At 40.5% G+C, this 24,074-nt stretch overlaps 1 protein-coding gene across 1 annotated transcript in view; it reads left to right on the top strand.

The window, feature by feature from the left end:
- The first annotated feature begins 2,643 nt into the window (after window positions 1-2,643).
- CLVS2 (clavesin 2) overlaps window positions 2,644-24,074 on the top strand; it is a 55,149-nt gene continuing 33,718 nt past the window's right edge. Inside the window, exons 1-2 of the mRNA XM_015858780.3 lie at window positions 2,644-4,546; window positions 14,033-14,207. Coding sequence (XP_015714266.1) covers window positions 4,158-4,546; window positions 14,033-14,207 — 564 coding nt within the window. The 5' untranslated portion in view covers window positions 2,644-4,157. The remainder of the gene's footprint in view (window positions 4,547-14,032; window positions 14,208-24,074) is intronic.

Below are 24,074 nucleotides of genomic sequence, written 5' to 3'. Positions count from 1 at the left end.
TTGAATTTACAGATGGGTTGTCAAAAAAGCTTAGTTTTAGTTGTTCCCTTGTTCCAGTTATGATGGAACTTTGTAGGTCAAGCATCCTGACCCTTTCTATGTATCTGTTTAATTAGAGCAGGAATTCAGGAACTTAACACCAACTTAGTCCTTAGTCCTTAGTCCTGTTCCTTAGTCCTCTACACTATGCCATTGTAAAGGCATGCTATGGAGCTACAAAGATGCTTATTCTGACCCTCTATACTTGCTCTTGTGCTTTAAAGTGTTTAAATGAACTTTCCAAAACACTTCTGAAAATGGGACCTAGACTCTGAATTTATTTGCTCTTGATTAAGCCATCATTTAGGTCTGAAATGATATTTAGCCCTTTTCAAAATCTTCAAGGAGATGCTTAACTATATACACCTATAGAAATACTTTGCTGAAGAAAATTGAATGCTGACATGTATTCCTGTTTTTATGTACTTTCAAAAAGCTCAAGACACAGCTCTCAGTAGGTAAAATGACATGTATTCTCTTCTGGGATAGCAAAGGAATGATCCTTCCAGATTTCCTGGAACCTGGATAGACCATCAATTCTGACTGCTACATCTTGACACTGACTAAATTAAGTCTCAGATGTCCAGAATCAGGCCAGAGAAGACAAACTTTCTTTTGCAACATGATAATGCCATGCCCCATATCATTTTGAAGTCTATGGAGTGCATTGCCAATCTTGGCTGCACTTTCCTACCATACCAACTGTATAGATTTGGTGCGTTCTGACTTTCATCTGTTTGGACAGATGAAAGATGGACTGTGTGGGCAGCATTTTACTAGCAATGTTGCCATCATAGTAGTGTGAAACAGTGGGTTACCTCTGCTGTTGCAGATATTTATGAGCGTGGCATTCAGGCTTTTCATCATTGGTCAAAATGCATAGCTAATGGTAGTGACTATATTCAAACAATTTCTCTATCAAATACTGTTATTGTACTCTTTGTATCTGTTGTAGTTCCTATGGAAATAAATAGGAGGCATTACTTTCTGAGTGACCTACATTTTTAGCCTTGTGCCTGTATTCCGTATTTGTTCCTGAATGCTCCAGTCTGTTACTGATTTTGTAGAATTTTGTTCTGAATGTCAAATGGCAGCCTGGTACAACCTACACAAACACCTTTCTACCTTATTTGAGTTTTATTTTTATTTCAGATCAGGTGCTTAATTGTAGTGCTTGTAGGATTGCAAGACTCTCAGATTTTAGTTCAAGAAAATGTAGCTATAAAAATATCAAGAAAAAATAATAGTTTGTAAGAAAGTGTGAAAAGATGCTTAGATTTACATAATGGCTTTCTTCAGATACCCTGCTGTTTCGCAGAGGGGAAAGTATGTGTGCACAATAAATAAATTACACTGTGCCATCAATATGTTGCATTTAACTGCGTTAGAGGCTCCATTTTTTCCCTCATGACTTAGGTAGCACGACATGTTGGAAAACACATATTTCTTCATTATATTATTTAAATGGCTTGGTAGACCTGCTTCTAGATGATAAAGACAATCTTATTGCTCCTACCAAGTTGTTTATACTTAAAACAAATCTTTCCCGCTTTTATACGCAAAGTTTCAAAATACTTTTAAATGTTAGCATCTTATTAAGCTCCAACAGTGGCTTAGGTAGAACAAGACCAAAAGCTTGTTTCAATGACTTGCTCTATCTTCAGGCTGCCTTGCTGCATGTACTTTTCTTAATGAGATCCTTCTCAATCCACTCAGACCAGGAGAGAGAGCTGTGTAAACCATTTCATTCACGTTGAGGATGTTTTGATCTATGTGATTCAACTACAAAATTGGTCTATGATAATTGCTCTGTTTCATCTATGATTCAACTACAGAATTCGCTTAAAAAATGTCTTCTTGAAATTCTGTTAATGGTTGTTGAATTTCATTTTAATATGACGAAACACTGGCTAGAAATTTGGGGCCATGACCACTGCCCTGGGCAGCCTGTTCCATGCCCAATCACCCCCTGGTGAAGAACCTTTCCCTAACACCCACGAGACACCCCCCCAACATAGTCCATACCATTCCCTCTGGTCCTGTCGCTGTCACCAGAGAGCAGATCTCAGCACTGCTCCTCTGCTACCGTCCTGAGGTGCAGTGGGCTGCTATGAGGCCTCCCCTCAATCCACCCCCTCCCAGAAAGAGTTGGTATTTCTAGAGAACAATTCAGTCCAAAGCTAGACCATACTCCTTCCTCTCTTGTGTGGCATCCCACAGTACATGGTACAGCTGGATGGAAGAGATAGGGGCTCTCCCACACTGGCCTATCTCTAGACCACGTTATTCCATCCCAGGAAGGGCTGTTCCTGCTGCCCTCCCAGCCACTCATAGTGCAATTATTTTGAGATTGTGCTGCTGTGAGGAAATAGGTGAAACCTGTCTTGGCACAAGGGATCTGGTGAAGAACTGTTATACCCCATGGAACCCTGTGAAAAAAAAACCTCCCTGAAGTCCCCTGATGAGTAATGATTTTGCCATCTGACAGCTGCTCACAGCTTAGCCCCACACTTGCTGCCAACAGCCCCTCCTGCTGCTGACCTCATATGTTCCGCCTAAAGGTTTGCAGAAAATGCAGGGCACCATTTAATTGTTTTTATGAGTATCTTTATTTGCCATAGAACTCAGCCTATACTTCCCGCTGGTCTCGTTCCCATCTGCACTCTGCATACGGATCAGCGATTTCAGTGCCTTTTCAATAATTCAGGCTGTGTGCTTTAGCGATGTCATCTCGGGAAAGAAGCACCAAGGCGCTGCGCATCCCACCGGCGGGAGGAGGAGGCGCACGGCGGAGGTTTCCCCGTGCCTTTCACTTCATTTTCAGACACATTTGCATCAGAAAGGTCCAGTCCCCCAGACAAAGGTCAGATGCTCTTCAGCGGGAACTTTTCCCTGAAATCTGGACGCAGACCCAAACCTTCTGCATCAGAAAAACATCTTTCCACACTGACATCTCCAATATACAGGAGCACGGTATTTTTGCTCATTGCAACACAATGCAATTTAAGACACGCGAGGCCAAAACAGAAGGCTGCTGTATTTCAAGCCCAGGCTCTTACCCCTATAACGCTTCACGTTAAGAAACGGAGCCCGAGGGGGCTGGAGGCCGCACACCGGCCGCTGACGGCATCCCAAGCTCTTCGCGGCCCCTCCCGCCGCAACACCACCATCTTGCAGCTCGCAGCGCTGGCGCAAATTCCGCGCAACGCCGCAGGCAGAGGCTGAGTCTCCGCGTCTCCCGATCGTGTCCGAGGGGACGGCGTCCGCAGGCGTCGTCGTCGCTCTGCTGCCTGGGCGTGTGTCCGTCCGTCGGTCCGTCCGTGTGCGCAAGGCGGGGCCGCGCAGCCCGCGCCGGCTGCTGCCATCTGGGAGCCGGGGCGTGGAGCGGAGGAGGGCGCAGGGGGGCAACGAGCATCCTTCAGGCCGAGGCTCCGTTCTTTTCTGCGGGTTCCGTGCCTGCTTTTGGGCACCGGTACCAGTGAAGTACCTGCGGAGCGGTTTGCCTTCTCCTCCTCGTGGTTTTTTTTTCTTTTCTTTTCTTCTCTTTCCTTTTTTTTTTTTTTTTTTTTTTTTTTTTTTTTCTGGCTTGGTGATTTTTTTATTTTTTTTTATTCCCTCCCACGAAGAGGCTTCCGAAGCGGGGCGAGGGCTGGTTTCCCGTAGATGGTGCCGCGGCGGGGAGGGCAGCCCCCCTGCCAGCCCCAGGCCGGGGGAGCAGCCCCTGGCTTCACTCGCCCTGCCTAGAGGCCCTCTCCGCAGCACCGGCAGCGGGGACGAGTGGCAGCCGTCAGCCCGCAGCCCAGTCCCCGGTGGCGGGCGGCGGCGCCTCCGCTGAGCGGCTCCGGGGAAGATGCGGCCCGGCGAAGCCCGCCGCGGGGAGGGCGCTATGCGGGAGAGATAACGCGGCTCCGCCAGCAGCCGGGGGCGTCGCGGTGCCGGCGGGGGGAGCCAGCAGCCCCCGGGACCCGGGAACCTCCGGAGCGGGCCGGGGAACGGCGGGACGAGACCCGGCGGCGGGGAGCGGCGATTTGCCGTGCCCGGCACCGCGCCTCGGGGCCGGCGTGCGGGAGGCTGAGGAGCGCGGGCGGCAGCAGGAGGAGGAGGAGGAGGGCAGCGCCATGACTCACTTACAGGCAGGGCTCTCCCCTGAGACTCTGGAGAAAGCCCGTCTGGAGCTGAACGAGAACCCCGACACCTTGCACCAGGACATCCAGGAGGTGCGGGACATGGTCATCACCCGGCCGGACATCGGCTTCCTCCGCACCGATGATGCCTTCATCCTGCGGTTTCTGCGGGCCAGGAAGTTTCAACACTTCGAGGCATTTCGCCTCCTGGCGCAGTACTTTGAGTACCGCCAGCAGAACCTGGACATGTTCAAGAGCTTCAAGGCCACCGACCCGGGCATCAAGCAGGCGCTGAAGGACGGCTTTCCTGGTGGGCTAGCCAACCTGGACCATTATGGCAGGAAGATCCTCGTCCTTTTTGCTGCCAACTGGGACCAGAGCAGGTAAATGCGGGGCTACCTGCCTGCCTTTACCCCTTCTTTCCCAGGGGGATGCGTGGGAAAAGCTGTGCCAGAGTGGAGGGAGTGGGTGGGCAGGCAGTGGGACACATGAGCTGGGCAGCAGCCTAGAGGCAAGGGTAGAAAAGAAATGTATTTGATAGCTTAGCACCTCTTCAGTCCTATCATCCTTTAGGCTCTGAATTTTTGGGAGCTGCTCAAGTGCTCTCAGTTGGGTGCTTTGGGGTTTACGTCCATCTGTTTCCCCTTCACCACAGAGAGCCAATGTGGCAGATGCTGCACTCAACCCTGACAAAGGCTAGCTGCACGCACTGTGCTGGTCTCTCTGCTTCAGCACACACAGAGCTGCTCAGGTACAATAGGAGAAAGTGGGAGATGCTCTTTGCAAATCAAAGGTATCCGTCGTGGTTTTGGAGCTGAAAAGTTTGCCCATGCAGGAAGCTGAGGCTCTGAATCCTTTCCCTTATCTAAAGAAAGCCCTTTCTGAGTCACCTGGAAATGCTTGGATGAAAGTTAGAGAAGCCACTTATTTTCCCCACTCAGAGTGAGTGAGAATCTGCTGGCTAGAATGATTCAGGCACACAAAGCTCTGGTAGCAGGTTGAAGGAAGCTGGTGCATTCTCCAGAGTAGTCTCATCACTGCTCTAGCCTGAAGATGACTTAGCAGGCTGGCTGGAAAGCTGCCTACCATCAGGACCCGTGCTTATTTTCTCCTGCAGTTGTAAATCACCAACATAGTTTGACTTCAGTGCATGTAAGTGTGTGCATCCATAAAGAGAAGACTCTAAAGCCTACACCTTTGAACACTGTGTCTCTAGACTTCTCTAGGATCTCAGGTGGGTTTAAGATCTGCAGTACTTAGTGAGAAAACTGAAACACCTGCTAGTTGTCTTCACCCACACTGTCCTACACAAGACAACAATGCAAGCTGGGCACTGGCAGTGCTGAGCACTGACATCCTGCCCTCAGCTGCTTTTAAATGGGCAGGACACAAATGTTGGCCATGGTGGTTAGAATGGGTGCAGAAGTGTTAGTGTTTGTGCAAGGCCCTCCCATAGGCTGTCCATGGCTACTGTGGGAGGGGGCTCACTGTGCTCCAGCTGGGGTGGGTCTCAGCCAGCTGTGCCTTTCTACTTCCATACTGAGTGGCCACATCCATGCTGCCTGCCAGAGAAGATTCCTGGTCCCTGCTAGCCCTTGGGTTGTACCCAGGGATCAGGAAGCTGCTGTCTAGCACTTATTGAAACTGCACCCACCACCACGCTGACAACCAGGAAATACAGATGGAGGTGGGCAGAGCTGGGGCCAGATCCGCATGTTGCTGTGGTTTTCTGGCATATGGAGCCACTGATGATGAATGATGAGCAAGGTGATGTCGCTGGGGACTCTGAATGATTTCATTGTTCCTCCTCAGGACCAGCTCAAATTCTTATTTTAAGAAAAGCTCCACAAACTTAAAATCCCCAAAGGAAGAGTTAGAAGATGAGGGGATGTTCGGGCCATTTATTAAATCATGCATCTATCATGAAGAATTTCATGTTTAAGATAGCATGGACTGATAATGCCATTATTTCTCAGTAATGAAGAAAATTCCCAAAACTTTGTGACACTTTGCAGATCATCAGTACTTAAATGAATGCCAAGAACTGAAAGCCTGCTGTAAGGAACCTGCTTTAGCAGGGGAAGTGGACTATACGATCCCCTAAGGTCCTTTTCGACCCCTCATGATTCTGTGGTTTTGTGTAACTTGAGCTCAGGCAGAGGGTAACACTTAAATACACACACACACACATATATATAATTGCCATGTGAAAAGGATAACTTTATTTTGACTGTACTGATATATAGACTGTACTGATATATAAATTGCAGGAGACCAGCTGACACAGCAGTACATTTACTGTGATCTTTTTCCATAAGTGTTGGTACAATTCTTTATCTTACAACAGCAGAGTGACTGAGGGCCACCTGCATACCCAGTGGCCATGTCTGCAGCAGAGGGCCTGCTCCTCAGCAGCACATGCCTCAGGCATGCTCTTCTCTGGCTGAGAGATTCATATTCAGACCACAGCACAGACAAAGGGGTGAGCCCTGGAGCCTAGCTGTGGGGAGTGGCTTGTTCCAAGGCTCAGAACACATCAGCGGCAGACCTGGGAATGAAGCTAGGCCACTCTTTTTTCCTAATTATCCATTTCCATTTTCTGTTGTTCAACAGCTGAACCTGTGGGGTACTGTGTGGGGAGCGCACTGAGGTTGCTGTGCAGTATGTCTCAAGCTGATGCTCTAACTGATTTGAAGTATTGTAGCAAGTGAGCGGTGCTCCTCTGACAGCAAGGCTGGGAGGATTCCTTTTCAAAGTTTGTTTTGTTAGGACCTCATTACATGCTTCGTAAACTAAGTAAACAGAGCACAGCAAGCCTCCAAATGTATCATGTGTACAATTTATTATGGCCTGCATGGAACCATTAGAAATAAAAAGTGATCACTTTTATTTAGATGAATTTCAGACATGCTATAAGTGATTTATTTAGCATCAATAGTCTGTCATTTACACTGTTCCAATTAGAAAGAAAAGCATGGGAGGCAAGAATTCCTATGGTAAAACAAGCCCATCTACTCAGTGTTAAATCATTATATTAAAGCAGGGCCTGAAAACTGTACCAGCTGTCCCTCTTTCCGAACAACTAAATCAGACATGAGTTTAAAACAAACAAAAGCAAATAAAAAAGAAAAGAAAGAAAAAGAGAAAAAGAAGAAGGTAAAGGATAAAGCATCAAGTAGCCCAATAGCTTTCCAATGGGACCCTGTTCACTCTCCATCATTCCTGCTAAGATGACACTTGGGGTGGTGGGATCAGCCTTCTATATGAGCTTCCAGGCCATGGATTCATATCTATGTGTGGCCTGTAGGTGTGTGTATGCATTTGAAGATTCCACATTTTCACATGTCCAGATGGTGAAGTTTTTTGGGGTTAATGGCATGAAAAACTTCAGCTCTCACAGCAAAGGATCTTCTGCTGTTCGTGTTCTTCTGTGCTTTGTAGCATCTGTACACAAGTTCAGTAAAACTGATCAATTTTGATGGTATTTTCTTGAGCTCTTTCCTTGTACTACTCATCCCAGAGATTTCCTACAAAGTGCAGGAGACAAGTGCACTAATCCATGGTTCCATGGTTCTTGTCTGTGGTGTAGTGACCCAGTAGCACCCAACAGTGAATACAGGAATCTACTGTGCTTACTACCATCAGTACTACTGTCTCCTCAGATAATTTACAGTAAAAGGGCAAAGACAGCTTTTGAAAGCTTTACTTTCAAAACTATACCTATGCAGAAGTGCTAAGAGCTTTTCCACCAGAGAAATGAAAATGTAAGTTCTGTAGCTGCTAGGAGGCTGCTTTGTTCTCCAGCTCACAGGTGAGCTGGGAGGTCATTTTTCAAGCTCTGATGGAAGGCAGTGTGACAAAACAAGTAGCAGTACTAACAGCAGTAACATGTTAACAGTAACAAAATACCTGGTTAATAGAGTCATTTTTTGTATGGAAGTCATGTCTTTCAAAGGGCACACACTGATGTTTTATTCCGTAGCTTCTTTTGCTGACTAATACTGTTTCACTCTTTCCTAGGATTCCCTCATCCACCCATATCCACCTATTCATGTGTGTGTTTAGACTGTGAGTGTTTTGGCTAGGGGTCTTTTTGATCAGTGTTTGTGTAAAACTTAGATCAGCTGAATCTTTATCCATGACTGTGAATGTTAGATACTGATCTACCATAATGGGATATGAATGGTATAAAATATGAATCTAAAACTGAACCTGATAAAATCTTTGATGTATTTTCTAATTTCCTATGCATTTCTGTAACACTGTTGGTTCTTTTCTCTTCAGAATGAGGGCTCCCAGGGTCTGCTGTCGCTATTTAAACAGAATAGCTGTAAGAGATGCTTTTATCCCCTACTTTCTAACCATTTTAATCTGTACCCAGACTGATGAAGCAAGGAAATTTGAGTGTGTGTATCTTGTGTACATATTGAAAGCAATTATTTCACTGAAATTCTAAAAACATTAAGCCAGAGCAGTAGATTAGAAATGAGATGATGGCTCAGACTCAGATAGCTTTCTCCTTTAAACCACAGTGGCACAAGGGCTCATTTGAAAGAATTCTTTACTTGCCAAGACAATAATGGTATTAAAATACAAGTTGTGGATTCTTTACATGTTTGGTACTTTCAGGAGACATGGCTTAAGTTAATGCAAAGGATTTGTCATTCATCTCTTGTAGCTAACAGTTTGCACCTTGAGTGACACAATCATTCCACTCAGTTTGAATCTTCAAATTGACTTAAAACTTTTTGATACTGTGGGTAAGATGGCAATTAAGACTATAGGATAACTCTGCCAAATTAGATTATCTGTTGTTCAGTTTGAAAGTGAACTGGCTGGAACCAAAATATGCCCAACATAAGATATGGTGGTTGCCACTTATCACCAAAGATGTTCAGTATTGAAAACAGCTGTCAGATAGATTTGCCACGAGACTTCTGTCTCCTGTGTTCTCCCTATCTTGTCCTTCTATTGGCATTGTGGAAACCACAGTGGCTTCTGGTAGCAGTGAGAGTTAAAAGGTGAAAAATCATAGTGAAGTACTACCGAGAATGCCCTCCAGTCTGTTTTTCCTATTTCCATTTGAAAACTTTGATGCCCTTTGTGTTTCTTTTCTGTAAATTGCTGCCATTGTTAAATAACAAGAGAGTGGGATGTTCAGCAGCTTGAGCTGTTCTGTTCTTGACAAATAAAGGCCTCAGAGAGGCATTACTCTAGTAGGCCTTGTTTCTGTCATGGTATAAATGGTAGCCCTCTTACATTTATAAGAATCACTGTCAGCATGGCTATTAACTTGTCAAGTCTTTCTAGCCTCATTGACTCAAAGTCAACTGGAACAGAACATTTCAAAAGGCAGTAGAGGGTATCTGTGTGCTGGTCCCCACCTCATTTGAACTCAAGCTGGGGTTGACATAGAAAAGGAACATTATGAGTGTATTATGTATCTGATGATGTATTTTCAGCTTGTGTTACTCACTTTAACAGCCAGTCTGAAAAAGTTGTCTGAGCTCTTCATTGAATTAAGCATGACTCTATAAATAGAGGACATTAAATACATATAAATTAGCCATGAGTTCTAGATTACCCTAGGAATTAGTGGTACCTTGCTAGCCAGAGGGTGCTGGAAGAATCTGCTGGAACAAGGGAATGTGACTGAAGTTAGGCATAAATAAAGCAGGACTTGTCTGTGCCCAGGCTGCCTCAGGACATGCACTGCAGAGGGGGTGCTAGTGCACCCTGCTTCCAACTGCTCTGTAGCCAATGCCTTGGAACTGGGACCAGAGTGACATGAGGGTCTCCTAAGTAAGTGCTGCAATTTAACATACATCAGTAAGAATAAAATGATAGTGTCTTTTTTTCGTGCTATGTTCTCTTCACATTAAAGGTTAATATGTTATATATAAATTTTCATTTTGCTTTGAAGTATACAACAGCAGTCAGAGCCACTTTGTACCAAATTTATTTCAAAATCACTTGTAGTTCTCATCCTGCTTTTCTCCCTTTTCTTTGGTTGTATTTCTGAATCTTTATAGAATGTAATTTCAGTGTGGAGTGAAAGCTTCAGCAGCGCAATCCCAAGGACTAGGTATTAAGACTATCTTATCTAGAGGAAGGCTTTTTCTAAGAAAAATAAGCTACCTATTTGGAGTTTGTAAAAGTTGATGGTAATCTGCAAAACATTAAAATAAAAGCCTGCATTAAACCAGTAATTTGAATATCGCTTTAAAGCTGCAGTTTCTATATCAGCTTTTACATAGTGCTCTCAGTGCTGTATTTCTGAAGAAATAGAGTTTATTAAATGCAGAGTAATGCACATTTCTCAGAATCTTATTTTTCCAGGGTAATACTGCAGTTTTCATACCTACTGGTTAAATTTTGAGTGCTTCTTTAGAGACTGACTGTATTAGGTAGTTTGTGTAGGACTATGTAAAGAAGTTCAGTGGTATTTGGGTTAGCTTGTGGTTGTCCACAGGCAATGGTATAGCCATAGGTTTACTTGAAGTGTGTGTTTTTTGTGTATTTGCATCAAATTAATTTTTCCACCTTCTGTTTATGTTTTATGTCCCTAAAGCCCAGCTATGATTGGAGCATGTATTGGGGTAGAGCCTGTGCACCCTTGTGTTAATGTGAACAGTAGTAGCAGTGAGGTGAAATACTGGACAATATGTGACTGGAGTGGATTTAAGATGAGTCTGTACGCAAATAACTCTCTACTGTGTGAAAGCTTTAATATAGTTTCTTCAATCACATTTCATTTGCTTGGATTGTTCAGGTGATACATTCAGTACTCAGCTTGCCTTCTGCAGCACATCTGAGATTTCATCTGTCACACCAAACTTACATTTCTGGCTTACCTCAGCATGTGTCCAGAGGAAAAGCTGCTTTAAATATTCATTAATGGATTTGTGTTTCTTGTCTGGTTTTCTGTAGTGTACTTAAGTAATGTATCAGAAGCAAAGAGGAGGTCCATTACAGAATGAAAGATCACTTTTCTTTCCAGCTAATTGCCCTAAAGAGTATAAGAGGGAGGAAGCTTGGTTATCAGTGTCAAGTCTCTGTGTAAACCTAATGTGGCTTTTTAGACTTAAATGGGTACCTCACATACTTTCTTTTGACAGAGAGAGTTGTTGCTCCTAGCTAGATATTTGTTCTTCAGGATGTTGTTTTCAATGAGAAAACAACCTTTTGTCTTATACATTGGGTAAACATACAATGTTGTCATTGTCATTGTAGACAGTATTTCTCACACTAAGCAAACATGCAGTAGGCTACAGTGAATATATTTCTGGAGACCCAGCCCTGTGGTTTTTGGTTACTCTCTGTGGTAGCTGAAGTCCTCATTGATATCTGACAGTTTTCCCACTGACTTGAACAATATCAGGATATTATTAGGTGCATGTATGTATACAAATATACATATATCATTCAGGTATATAAATAAATAAGGATGTACTGTTTACAGAACTGATCAAACAAAGCAAAGCAGCCTTTTGCCACCAGAGAGCCATTAATCTAGGGCATGCAATGTCTTCCTAAGTCCCATAGGGAGAGTGTTTAGGAATCTGGTGCAGGAACCTAAGAATCTTGGACTAGAGGTTGGCTGTTTCCAGCAGCCCCCTGCTTTGTGGAGTCTCTGTCATGGAGAATAAGGTTGTCTGAATGATGTAGCACAAATGGCAAGTGGAACTGAGGCTAACTGTAATTTGAGTAATTCCAGTTTATTCTTCTTGTAAATATGAGACCTGATAGAAGGTCTGCCTCAGACTGAGATATTTGTAAATAGCTGCTCTCACATTGACTCACCTGGGGATGATTTCCTTCTCTGTGCCACCTTTCCCCTTGGAAGATCTCTTACAGGATGTATTTCTATCTAATTTTATATTAAAAAATACTAATTCTGAGACAAGCTCAACTGGTTTTGAAGGCAGTTGGCCACTTTCCAACTCTATCCCTGACCCCGAACATGATGCTGTGTATCTCATCCCCTCAGGCAAAGTGTGCTTCTATCCTAATGCTGGCAGTCATACAAGACACTGACCATATGGGGGACCTTCAGTACTCTTTATGATTAGGTATCCCCTAATGTCATTGCATGCTTGTGCTGTTGCAGATAGGTGAACTGGTGACTCTAGGTTCATTAAGACCATTTTAATATCAGTGTAACCTTCTGTAGCCTTCCTGCTGCAGAACACTCCCAACATTATCTCATTTCACTTGCACCTTGGTCAGGAAAGAGTTGATGGATGATTTCATTTTTCCTCAAGTCACTTTTCACAGTACAGAGCTGCAGATTTTTTTTTTTTTTTTTGGCTTATTCAGAGACATCAGCAGCAAATCTGGCATTTTCCCCTCCCAAATGGATGTTGCATGCAGCAATTGGGCTAGGGGAACTGCTCTGCCTGGGGAGAGGGAGAGAGCATCAACTGGGCCATGCCTGAGGCACTGCCTGTGCCCATGAGAAGCTTTGCCCAGGCTTGCTTTATTGTACCTCCTGCAGAAATGCAGTCCTGGGATTACAGCTCTTTGATCTCTCTGTGGAAAAATATTTCCATTTTTAGTAATGGCCTTTTTAAAAAAATTATTATTATTTTATTTTGCCTTGCTAAAGGGAAATAGAGAATTTCAGAATTTTGAGGATTTCCATAGGGAAATTACAGAGAATAATTCTTCTTCTGCAGTTCCCTCTCCCTGCTGGAAAAATCTGAACAATAAAAGGGAGCATACAAAACTACCTGCAAATTTGAGATCTTTGAACAGTAAAACATTAGAAAAACGTAACTTGTCAGAAAAGTGGAAAAGGGGGATATGAAAACTCTTATCCTAGTCAACAGAACCAAATTAAAATCAAAGTAAGAGTTTTTTTTTTTTTCCCATTTTCAGGGGGAAAACACAATTTTTCTTGTTGACTTGAGTTAGGCTGACATTAATTGTCCCTTTCCCGGGACTGTGTAGTCAGGAGATTCCTCAAGTTTTACTAGGCTAAAACAAAAATATGTGGAAAAATGTGAGAAGTTAGCTACATTGGATGAATTTCCCTTGTCTTCTTTTGTCCTTCTTTCAAACCATAATATTGTATTTAATGGAACAGTGCACACACTGTTTTAAAAGAAGTAGCATTTAATGCAACATTGAAATAAACATATGTGCTTTTTGCTGGATATACAATATGGTGGAGATTTCTCTGAGAGTTCAGAATGTTGAGAACTTCTGTGTTTGATGCTGTCACAGGGCCTTATTTAAGGAACCAGAGACAACAGCAAAGGCTATTATTCTTAACCACAGACACTCCAACCCTATTGTACATTACTTTCAACTTTTGAGATCCCTGAGGCTTGTTACAGATCAGCCTTCTGTAATGCCCTCTGTGGATTTAAGATAAAACATTATGGGTAAGAGCAGCATGTGGAAATTCCATCTTTTTTAAGAGGGTAATTTTGTGGAGGTTATTATTTCAATTATTTGGAAAAAAATATTGGAGGAAACTTTGGGTTTAGGCTTCTGGAGTTGGACTCAGATTTGATATAATTATGATTTCAAGAAAACACCATTTGTTTATATACATTTGTACAGACATTAGAGATAATACTCAGATTTATTAGGCAGTCTTCTAGAGAAAATTTCAAATTTGCTCTTGGTGTTTCTTGTATTCTTTTTTTGGCTGGCTGATGGTCTAGATGTATGTAATCATGCCTCAGAGGATGAAGTCAACTAACCAAGCTTTTGAGGCATTCCTAAGTTTACATCCCCATGACTTCTGAAGTTATGTGTGCTGTTAGACTCTGGATATGCAGTGCAGAGGAGGAATGCTCAGAACACCCACCATGCTTTGATACACATGGCTTAACCACTTCTTGCTTTCACATTCACAGGTACACATTGGTGGATATTTTGCGCGCCATACTTCTTTCTTTAGAAGCCATGATAGAAGATCCTGAGCTTCAAGTGAATGGATTTGTTTTGATTATAGACTGGAGCAACTTCACCTTCAAGCAGGCCTCTAAGCTCACACCAAGTATGCTTAGGTTAGCCATAGAGGGCCTTCAGGTAATATTCTTCTTTCTTTCTTTTCCCAGTTCTCTCCTTTTTTCTTTTTTTTTTTCTTTTTTTTCCCCGTTTTTTTCCCTCATTTTTTGGCAGTTCATTTTAAATCTGGAAGGTTAAGAAAGCACCAAAAGAAAAATCCAAGTATTATGCACATTGGCTGTTAACACCTTAATGTATTGTTAGACAAATTACAGTAGAGGAAGCTAATGCGTGAGCTCAATCTGGTTACTGCAGTAAGTCCTGGTGTGTAGGCTCCTTCTTTGCCATAAATAAGAGGTAACATCTCTGTCTTTACCCCAAAGTCTCTGTCTTCCTGCAAATTCAGACCATAGCTTCTCCAGCTGCAACTTAGAAACTATCAGTTATTTGTCGTTCTGAACAGGGCTAATGGAGTGTGGGGTGCTGCTGCCCTGCTAGGCCATTTGTTTTGTTGGCTCTACTGGAGACAAGCTCACACTATATCACTTGTCCTGAAAAGTGTGGGACAGGTAGCTGGGACTACTTACTCATGGAAAGGTCAGCATGTGTTTGACTTTTTTACTGGGTTGGGATTGAGTGGCATCTTTTAGGACTGAGCATGCAGTGATTTAAATTTCTTTCTCCTCCTTCTAAATGTACTTTATATGGCACAGGCACAAATGTGGAAAAGATACTGTTGACTTCTGTGATTTTTTAACGCTTATTAAAATGAAAAACTAGAATCCATGAAGTGGTTAGTTGCTGTAGAATCTTGAAGTACTGTGTTAAAAACACCAGTAATTCACTGCTGAACATGGTAGTGCTCTTTGATTTTTCAAGGACATATATTTCTTTTCTGTAATATTTATATCATTTATACATTTTTATTACTTATAAAGCAGAATAGCAACCTTAACTTTGAACTTTCTTCACTTTGATATTGCCATTTTGAAGAAACATATATAGCAGTAATTTGGAGGTTTGATCTAAATCTTGAAATGTCTGAAAGAGTATTCAGCCTGCTGTTGCTCGCAGAAAGGTAGTGACATTAAGGTAGTGACATTAATGATGATCTGAATTTTTGTTTTGTTATGCTTACTTATACAATGGTGTAATTCCATAGTCTTCAGATGTGTATCACAAAGCAGCAGTGGGACCAGCGCTTTAAAAGTCCTTTTTTGTTGTTGTTTGTTTGTTTTTTTTAAATTATTTTCAGCATTGTTTTTCTCTTTGTGTTGCTTTTCAATGTTAGCAGTTGTTTACTCATTTAGATAATGAATAAATACTTCAGTACTCTGCTTTTAAATGATGGTGTCTCTTCTTGTGCATTAACTAGAGGTTATTTTGAGGATGTCAGTGGATAAATTAGTTGGGCTCTTAAACTATGTTCTTATGGCATTAGTTGGTTCATTGCTGAGTTGAGGTGAAGTCCATTTGATAGGTTTACCCATGTCCTCAGTTTTGTATATCCTAATATCCTTAATCTGACAGTGGTCAGCACCCAGGGCATCATTTTCTGTTCACTGTCTCCAGTCTTGTTGACTCCAGGGAAGTGGAGATGCAACTCTATGTAGATTTATCTTAGAATCGATAAAAAGGGCTCAAGCCATTTGCACTGATTGTTTTGGACAGAGAATCTCACTTCAAAATTAATTATGGTAAGGAAATAAGAGAGTATCATGGTAGAAAGATTATGTAGAGAGACCCTGGGCAAGGTATACATTTACTTGCATTTACTTGCATCTTCTTGCAGCATTTAGTGTCTAAAATATTAAATTTCCTTACTCTCTACAGTCATTGCCTTTCATTTTCAAGAATTTGCAGCAGAAACATAATTCTGAACAATGTTAAAGTAAAAAAACACTCAGATGGTGTGAAGAAGAATCAGAGCAGCTCCGTTTATTTATGATCATTGTAAATACCTTCTTATCACAGAAATAGAATTAACTTTGACTTATAAGATTTAACGGGGCTCAAGAGGCTGAACTCAGGGAATTTAAATATTTTTCTTACTTGGGTGGGAAGGAACAGGGAAGATGGGATTAGAGACCACTATATTTGATGTTAACCAAATCTTTTTGCCTTCTCAATGAAATCTACTAAATTTACGTTTTATTTGCTTAGCTTCCATGGTGAGTAGAATATGGCATGTATAAAACTAAACTTATTACAAGCTATGGCATTTCTGGGCCCTTCATAACTGTTTATTTTTCAAGAAAGCTGTTTGGAAAATATGATAAGTAAATATATACAGCTTTTTACTGCATGTAAGTTCCTCTTTACACTTTGTCTACATGTATGTGTTAAATGGGAGTATGAAAAGGCTCATACCTCTGACTAACTTAAATATTTTAGAAAAATATCCTAGGCACATGCAGTTGTTTTCAGGAAAAGAACCTTTTGGTCATGGAATTTTTTAATCTTAAAAGACAGTGATTATCTGTGACTCAGCAATTAGCTAATGTGAATTCTAGCATATCCATTCCAACTGTGCTGTGCCATCCTGATGTTGCAGTGTAGATCACTTTTGATTTTTAGATCAAAGGGGATTACTAGCCAAGAAAGAGTTATTATCTCCTGTGGAGTTTGATGCAGTTGGCTGGGATTCTTGACACTGCAGTCCCAGCTGATTCACTGGCCTTGTCCTTGCGGAAAAGCAATGATCTTCACTGTGGATGCAAGTGGGTATGGGATTTATGTTGCTCCTAGTCAATGAGAAAGATAATTTAAACTTAGATCACTTACCTTTCTGCAATGAAAGATAAACTCATATGCAAATGTAACATATAGTATTCTGTTTTCTGAGAATGGTCTGTCTGGATTAGGTAAATAGGAGTACCTGAGAGCTTAAGTCTATGAACCTGAGTGGAAGGAAGCATCAAATACTCAAGTGTGAAACCTAAACTTGTGCCCTCACTTAGCACATTGTACTCGTTCTCACCAGAGTATTCAGTGCCTAATTTTTAGGTGCCCCAAATGGGAGTTGGCCTTGATGATTTCTTGAGGTCCTTTCCAATCTCTGCAATTATGTGATTCTGTGAAATTCTGTGATTCTTTATCCCTTACTTTTTTTCTGTTTTCATAGCTTGGAATGCTTGGGCAGAAAGAAGAGGGAGGTTCTAGGTATGACTGTTTTATTTGTGATAGCTGTTTTATAGCTACTTGGGCTTTTATTATTCATCAGGATGCCACTGTTTTCAGAAAGCAGTTAAAAAACAGCGTCAAAGACTAAAAATTCAATTTCAGAATTATATGGAAAGTTGAGTTTTATTAGTAATCCTGATACACATCTTAGGTGATAATTATAAATGAGCTTTACAGACTGGAAAGTTGTGGGTATACGTGAAACACTCTAAGTGAAGGCTGATTAACTGATAATTAGGATTTTAAAAACTTGAACTCTAAATTCTTCTTAAATAGTTTATTTTTATTTAGCTCATAAGTGTAGTTGTATAAATGACAGATATTTTGCGTGATCCCACATGTATTAAAGGCTGAATATTAATGCATTTTGCCTAAGTGACAAATTGGGGAACAAGAGATAATACACATTTACACTGCAAACTGAACATATATGGACAGTTGGTTCTGCTGCAGAAGGCAGAATACTCGCTTTCAAATTGAGGATGTTTACAGGGAGACAGTGAAAGCCTTGAGGGGACAAAGCAGGCCTTTCAACTGATCATGACTTCTTTTTGTAACAAAGGAAGGATTCAAAAGCTAAAACAAACTGGTTACTGTGAACATGAAAGTAAAACAGAAAGATCACAAAGACAGCATATTTGCAGCTACTATAGCAATCCAAAACATCTTTCAGTCAGCTGTTCTTGTGAATTGTGAGCACAATAACCCCAAACAGATTTGCTGCAGCAGTGTAAAGTGGAAGTAAAAGAGACCAGAGCATGTAGAATCTGGTGATGAAAGGGACAGGGCTTTCTATGCCCATTTTCTCTGAATATAAACTGCATTAGTTTCATACATTATGACCATCTGAACGTTATGGTTGGTTCATCTTCCTATTAAACATCCGTATACAGTGCTTAAATTTAGCCACCTAGTTCTGTACTACATCTGTGCAACAAACAACTTGTTTGTCAGGAACTACTACAACAAAGGGCCTCTGAAAATAGATTAAAAAAAAAAAAAAGTTACTTTTATTTTATTTTATTTTATTTTATTTTATTTTATTTTATTTTATTTTATTTTATTTTAAGGTTTGCTGGCTATTTACTGTGGAAAAAGAGTGGGCTGGAGTTGATTGTTAGTGTTGGCTCCTCACCTGCTGTTTGGATAGGCTAAAACTGCCAGTTAAGAAAGGACTTGATGGCCAGAGCTTTAGTGCATTTGCTTACAGGCATGTCTGTATAGACATAGCTCTTCTTCAGTGAGATCCAGGCTGTTAAAAACCTATTATTTGAAGGCAGACTAATTGATTTGCTTGCCAGATTATGTTATGATGCTCATCAATAAAAGGCATTGAATTCCTTCTAAATTTTAATGTATTTATTCACACAAACACACTTTAAAGATGTGGGGATACTCTTCTCTCACTCTTGTTTTTTTTTTCTCGCCAGCCGAGAGCTATTCCACTGAAAAATTACTGCTAAAAATGTCTACTAATTTGTGATGCCAACTGTGTCAGGCCATGATCTTGTTTTTGTGCACCTTTTTTATTTTCCCTGTCTAGCTTTTGACTTTCAATGAGGAAGAAAATTTGAAGATTTGCTCCTGAACTGTCAAGCCAGGAGCCTGAATTCTAGCATTACCTAAATTTAGAGTTTCTCATTAATTGCTCTTTGAACGCGTCTACGTGGGCTGCTGCCTCTTTGAAATAAGTGGTAGGAAGCAAAATCTTCCCCCTGGAAACTGCTGTATGAAATCTTGCTGAAAGTTGCATCTGGATCTGTTATGGGGTTAAATATTAATCGTGCAAATTCTGCCACTGGAGTTAGTGGAGTAACTAACTGTAGTGGGTTGTCATCCTCCTTGTGAAGCAGTGTGAGCACTTTGCCGTTGTTTTGCAGCTATTTGCTGTAAGCAAGGCATAATGAGTTGTGAGGATCCTGGCCTTCATTCAGACTCTTTGATCTAGTTGGCAGACTCTTATGCCAGTTCCTCCTGCCCTCTTCCCCGTAGCCTTTGTCCTTGTCCTGCTGCTGCCTCGATTCCTTATCCCAGTCCTTTTCACATTGACTTATTTTGTTCCAGTCTTCATTGATGTCTCAGTGTCATGCTCTGAAATCTCTGCTGTGGGTGGTTGCATGACATGGTAGGATCATCCTAGATTCCTAAAGAGATCTCAGCCTTTTCTTGTCTCTCTGTCCAAATATTCTCCACATACGGTGTCTAGTCAGCTTCAAGTCTCCTTACTGCCTCCCTGTGACCAGGGTTCCCATTGCTTTGTGTCACTCTAGAAAGCAGCACTAGAGAATGACTCCTGTTCTCTTCATGTATAAAACAAGCAAGACCTCTGGCCACCAAGCTGTTAAGGAAACTGTCCTTGTAGTTACTCAGACTGAAGTCAGTCTGATATAGATGTCTCAGAGCTTTTGGGGCCTGGAGATGACAGGAACTTCTGGCAGATGTAGTGGAATGACATTGCATGATCAGGGAAGATATATCTGAAGATTTCTTCTGCTTTAACAAGCTAGCCATGATTAGTGTAAAGACCGTTGAAAATAGTTACCATTTCCCCATCATCCTTTTAATAGAGAAAAGCATCCAATTAATTTTATTGCTGCTTGAGAGAAAGAATGTAGAAGAGATTTTTTTTTTTTGTATGTACATACTACCTCTTTCATTAGCCTTTGTTATATGCTAATGACTTTTCATTTTTCTTTTTTCTTTTCTTTTCTTTTCTTTTTTTTTTTTTTTTTAATTTGGGAAACTTAATCTATCTGTATTAAATAATGATAATAAATAAATTGCCTTGGTTAAGCTGAAGAGTTAGTGTTATGCTAAGGTGAATGCTACCAACGTAAAAAAAGAAGGGCTTGCAGTATAAGCTTGGCAAAGAGAATTAACTCTTGGCTCCATCATTGACTTCTTGTCTCTAGTAGAACATGGTTCATTGAATATATGGTTATGACCATTCCTCAATTTTAAAATACATAATTATTTTTGGAAATGATTTTCTTCAATCAAGACCTAAATATTTCTCTTTGCACCCATATCATAATTTTTTTCCGTATCAGAAATAAAACCAATTTGTTCTAAATTGTAAAGACAGAGACAGAAGACATATTTTAAGGTCATAGTTCACCTTCCTGCTAAGGCATGATTAGCTCCCATGTATTATATTTTCTACAACTTTGCACAGTTTAATTTAAAGGCTTAAAGGCAGGTCTGGCGCACTCTTTGGAGACCTTTCCACAGCTACTTTCTCTTCAGATTTTCTCTCAGTGCTAAGCCTTAATTTTTTATTGTGGAATGTCACCCCCTATAAACCCTTCATTATTTCATCAGGTACTGTTGGGTCCAAAGCAGAAACTGGTGTGCGAATAGCTGTTTTTTACTTACAGTAAGGCAAAAAAGGCATTATTTGATGATACATCTGCAGCAACAATGATGTGGAATCAGGACCTGTGGAGATTCTTCCTGTCATATTTGCCAGAGGGGATGTGAGATTTGTGGTCTTTTTCTTAGTATGAAAATCTGAAAAATACTTCTTATGTTTGGAACTTTAATTGGTTTTTTGTTAGTGTCTAGATTGCCTGTATTATCAATCCATTTTTTATGTACTTCTTTTAGTTTTACCTCAGAAAGACATGCTGGATCATTTTTGGAATTAGTTTCTGAAATTAGTGTAACCTTTGTTTTCTGTGACACTTACAAATCCTCTGTGATATTATTAGGCTGTGCACAGTTGCATTTCTGTTACTATCTTCTCTACATGGCATCTTTGCACATCATCCCCAGCTTGTCAGCTAAACTTTCAGTGTTCTCTACCCAAAACAATATAGTGCAGTTTACTGTGATTGTTTTGTTTGTTTGTTTATATTTCTTAGCAAGGGTTCAGCTCCTATGAAAATTATTTTGTTGAGTCCAATTTAATTTGGCTTAGAAGCAAAAATTTGGCTTTAGTTATAAGTGATTATCATAAGGGAAAAGCTGCTATGATATTGCCCTAATCTGGAAAAACACACATGGGAGATTTGACTTGGGTGAACTGCTACAAAAATGTGAAATTATATTGTTTAGCTGGAGATGCTTTTTTCTCATATCATGTTTCACAGTCATAAAAAATTAGGATGGTTCGATTCTCATGTTTTAATTGGTGCAACTGTGCTTAAATAGGTGCTACTCTGGTGCTCTAAACCAATTCAGGTTCTGCAAGTTTAGATTTGTAACATGTAAAGGAAATAATATTTTAGAGGAAAAGAATAAGTAAAAGAAACACAACTTGGATAATATATTAGAAAAGAACAGCAAAACAAAACAACAGCAGTTAAAAAACACATTAAAAAAAAAAAACAGCACTGGAAGGAAACTAACCAAAAGCAAAATTGATTTCTCGATTCGTTTCCTGCATATTTTGCAAAGATTGAAAGAAGTTTCAAAAAAACGATTCTGACTTACTGCATGGAGTATGAAAACAATGCTTGTAATCCATTCCAGTGTCTTCTATAATGAAAAAGAATGAGCACCAATTTTTGTCTAAATGTAATGAATATTTGAACATGGATATGGAATGAACTCTGAGGTGGCTGCACTTACCTTTCATTTTGTGGAAGTCTAAGTGTAGATTCAGTCAAAAACCGCGTATAACTCCAGCACTCAAAACTGGTAAAGTCCTATGTCAGCATCTCACCCCAAACAGTTCTGGCTATGCTATATTACTTACTGCTTCTTGGGTTACATTTGATGTGGTGCCTCAGTTTAGGCCTGAGTTTCAAATATAAAATAGGTACTCATTGTCTTTATGACTGACTCGAATACCATACAATCTGAGGTTAAAGATTGTATTAAAATGTATTTGTTAATATCTTGCTTGTGTAAGTTGGTTCTTAAGAATCTGTTAGACATTCTGGAAATATCCAGAAATCCGCAAGAGCTGAATTTCAACTTTCTACACTTCCTCATCCTTTTTGGAAGGAGAGCATATGGGGAGGGCATCCTTAAAAGTGTATTTACACTGTGGTTGGCATGAATCCTTTCCCGATTTTTCAGTGAAGGTGCTTTATTACTTGCAAACTCTTTTGAGTTTACGGGGATGTGCCCTTGTCCTGCATTAAGCTATTTGACTGAAAGTGTCATTTAGAGCACTGCATCTTCTGGCTCAAAGCCACCACACTAAATATGAAGGATTCAAGATAAACTATTGAGAACTGGTAGTGCTCCAATGTTGTTCTTACAAAGTCTTCAGAAGGTACAGCCAGTCCTCTGAGGTTTCCAATGGTTCCTTGACACCTTAGCAGAAAAAAAAATAATAAAAAAATCATAGTTTATAAGCAGACACCAGTAAGTGCATAAAGAAACAATAGTTAGATGCAGTAATCAAGGACTGTAGTTAAAAACCCCAGCCTTTGCAAGTGAGACTTTAAATCTGCAGGAAAATCTATGATTAAAGTTTTGCTTTATTTTGAGAAGAAGATGGAAAAGGGTTGGAAGAGTTGTGCTTAACAGAGGAGAAAATAGATTGTATAGGACATTAGGAGAAAACTGAATAGTTATGGAAAGATATGGCAGACTGCAGGGGCAGAGTGAAGACCTAAAAGCCATCCTCCAGATTAAATTCTGAAATGTTTGAAATTAGACAATTCAGTTTCCTATTCTATGGCTGTTTCCAATCTCACTGAGTAAAATTTCATCTCTAAAATAGGTTTTTAAAGTTACATTCCTATACCTGTGATAATTAGCCAGTTTCATACCACCAAACATTATCAGTGACTTTTAGCTTTGCTTGGTAAACACACCACAATTACGTGGTGACTTATATGTTTGCTCAAGACTCCAGAAAGGTATTTGCATTACAAGGTGATGCAGTTAAGTAGTTACAATTGATGGGGGATTATATATCACTGTGGAGCTGGTTGAGCCCTTTATCCACTTGTTTTCCAATTCTTTCTCTTTGGTGGTTTTAAGTTATTTAGAATTGCAAGTAAGGTTTGCTGGGTCTTGCTTTTCAAATCATTTTATTATGAATATCCAGCAATTGATTTTCACTGGAAAACCTGAGGGCATCCTCATACTATTGCTATCAGTATGATCCAATTCTGTTCTCCACAGAAATTCAGCAGGGGTCCAATTTAATGAGACCAGTGAAAGAAATCTGACCTCTTTATTTATAGAACACTAATTGATCAGGGTAGCTGTAATAAGAGGAAACTTCAGAGAAAATCAATGCTGTATCAAATGAAAGTAGCACTCAAGCCCTTAAAGAAAGCTGTATGGAAAGCCAATTAAGTATGAATCTATTTGATGATCCATGGGAAAAGCTAGGACCATGTGTGTTCTTACTTCAAGTTACAGGAAATAAATCAAAGTAAATAGTATCTAACTTGCAAGGTTATCCTTGCAATATATTTTTGTCTCCATCCTGTTGATATTCTCTCCCATTAAATCTTGATGAATTATATTACTTTCATATGGCAACCATAAACATCTTCTTTTAAGAGCCCACCTTTGACAGCCTTATGCAATTTCTGTAATGAGCTCTGATCTCCCTTCCTGAAGACAGCAGCAATATTACAGCATGAATGCGCAGCCTCTTGGCTTTCTCTCTAGGACTCTGGCACAGTCCAAAGTCTCAGGGCTTTTCACTTAAATGCAGGAACAATGTAATCTTTTTACATCCATTCTCATTCCTGTCATCCAAATACTACCAAAGTTCTGGTAAATACAAAACTTAACCACATGTGCTTATTGCTAGTGTTTTTCAAAGACAATGTAACATGTTTGTAGCATATG

This window comes from Coturnix japonica, chromosome 3 (genome assembly GCF_054131305.1).
Source record: "Coturnix japonica strain WE chromosome 3, WE-NBRP24, whole genome shotgun sequence".
NCBI classification, from domain to species: domain Eukaryota; kingdom Metazoa; phylum Chordata; class Aves; order Galliformes; family Phasianidae; genus Coturnix; species Coturnix japonica.
The sequence above is the reverse complement of the archived record's forward strand: the minus strand, read 5'-3'. Positions and strand labels throughout refer to the sequence as shown.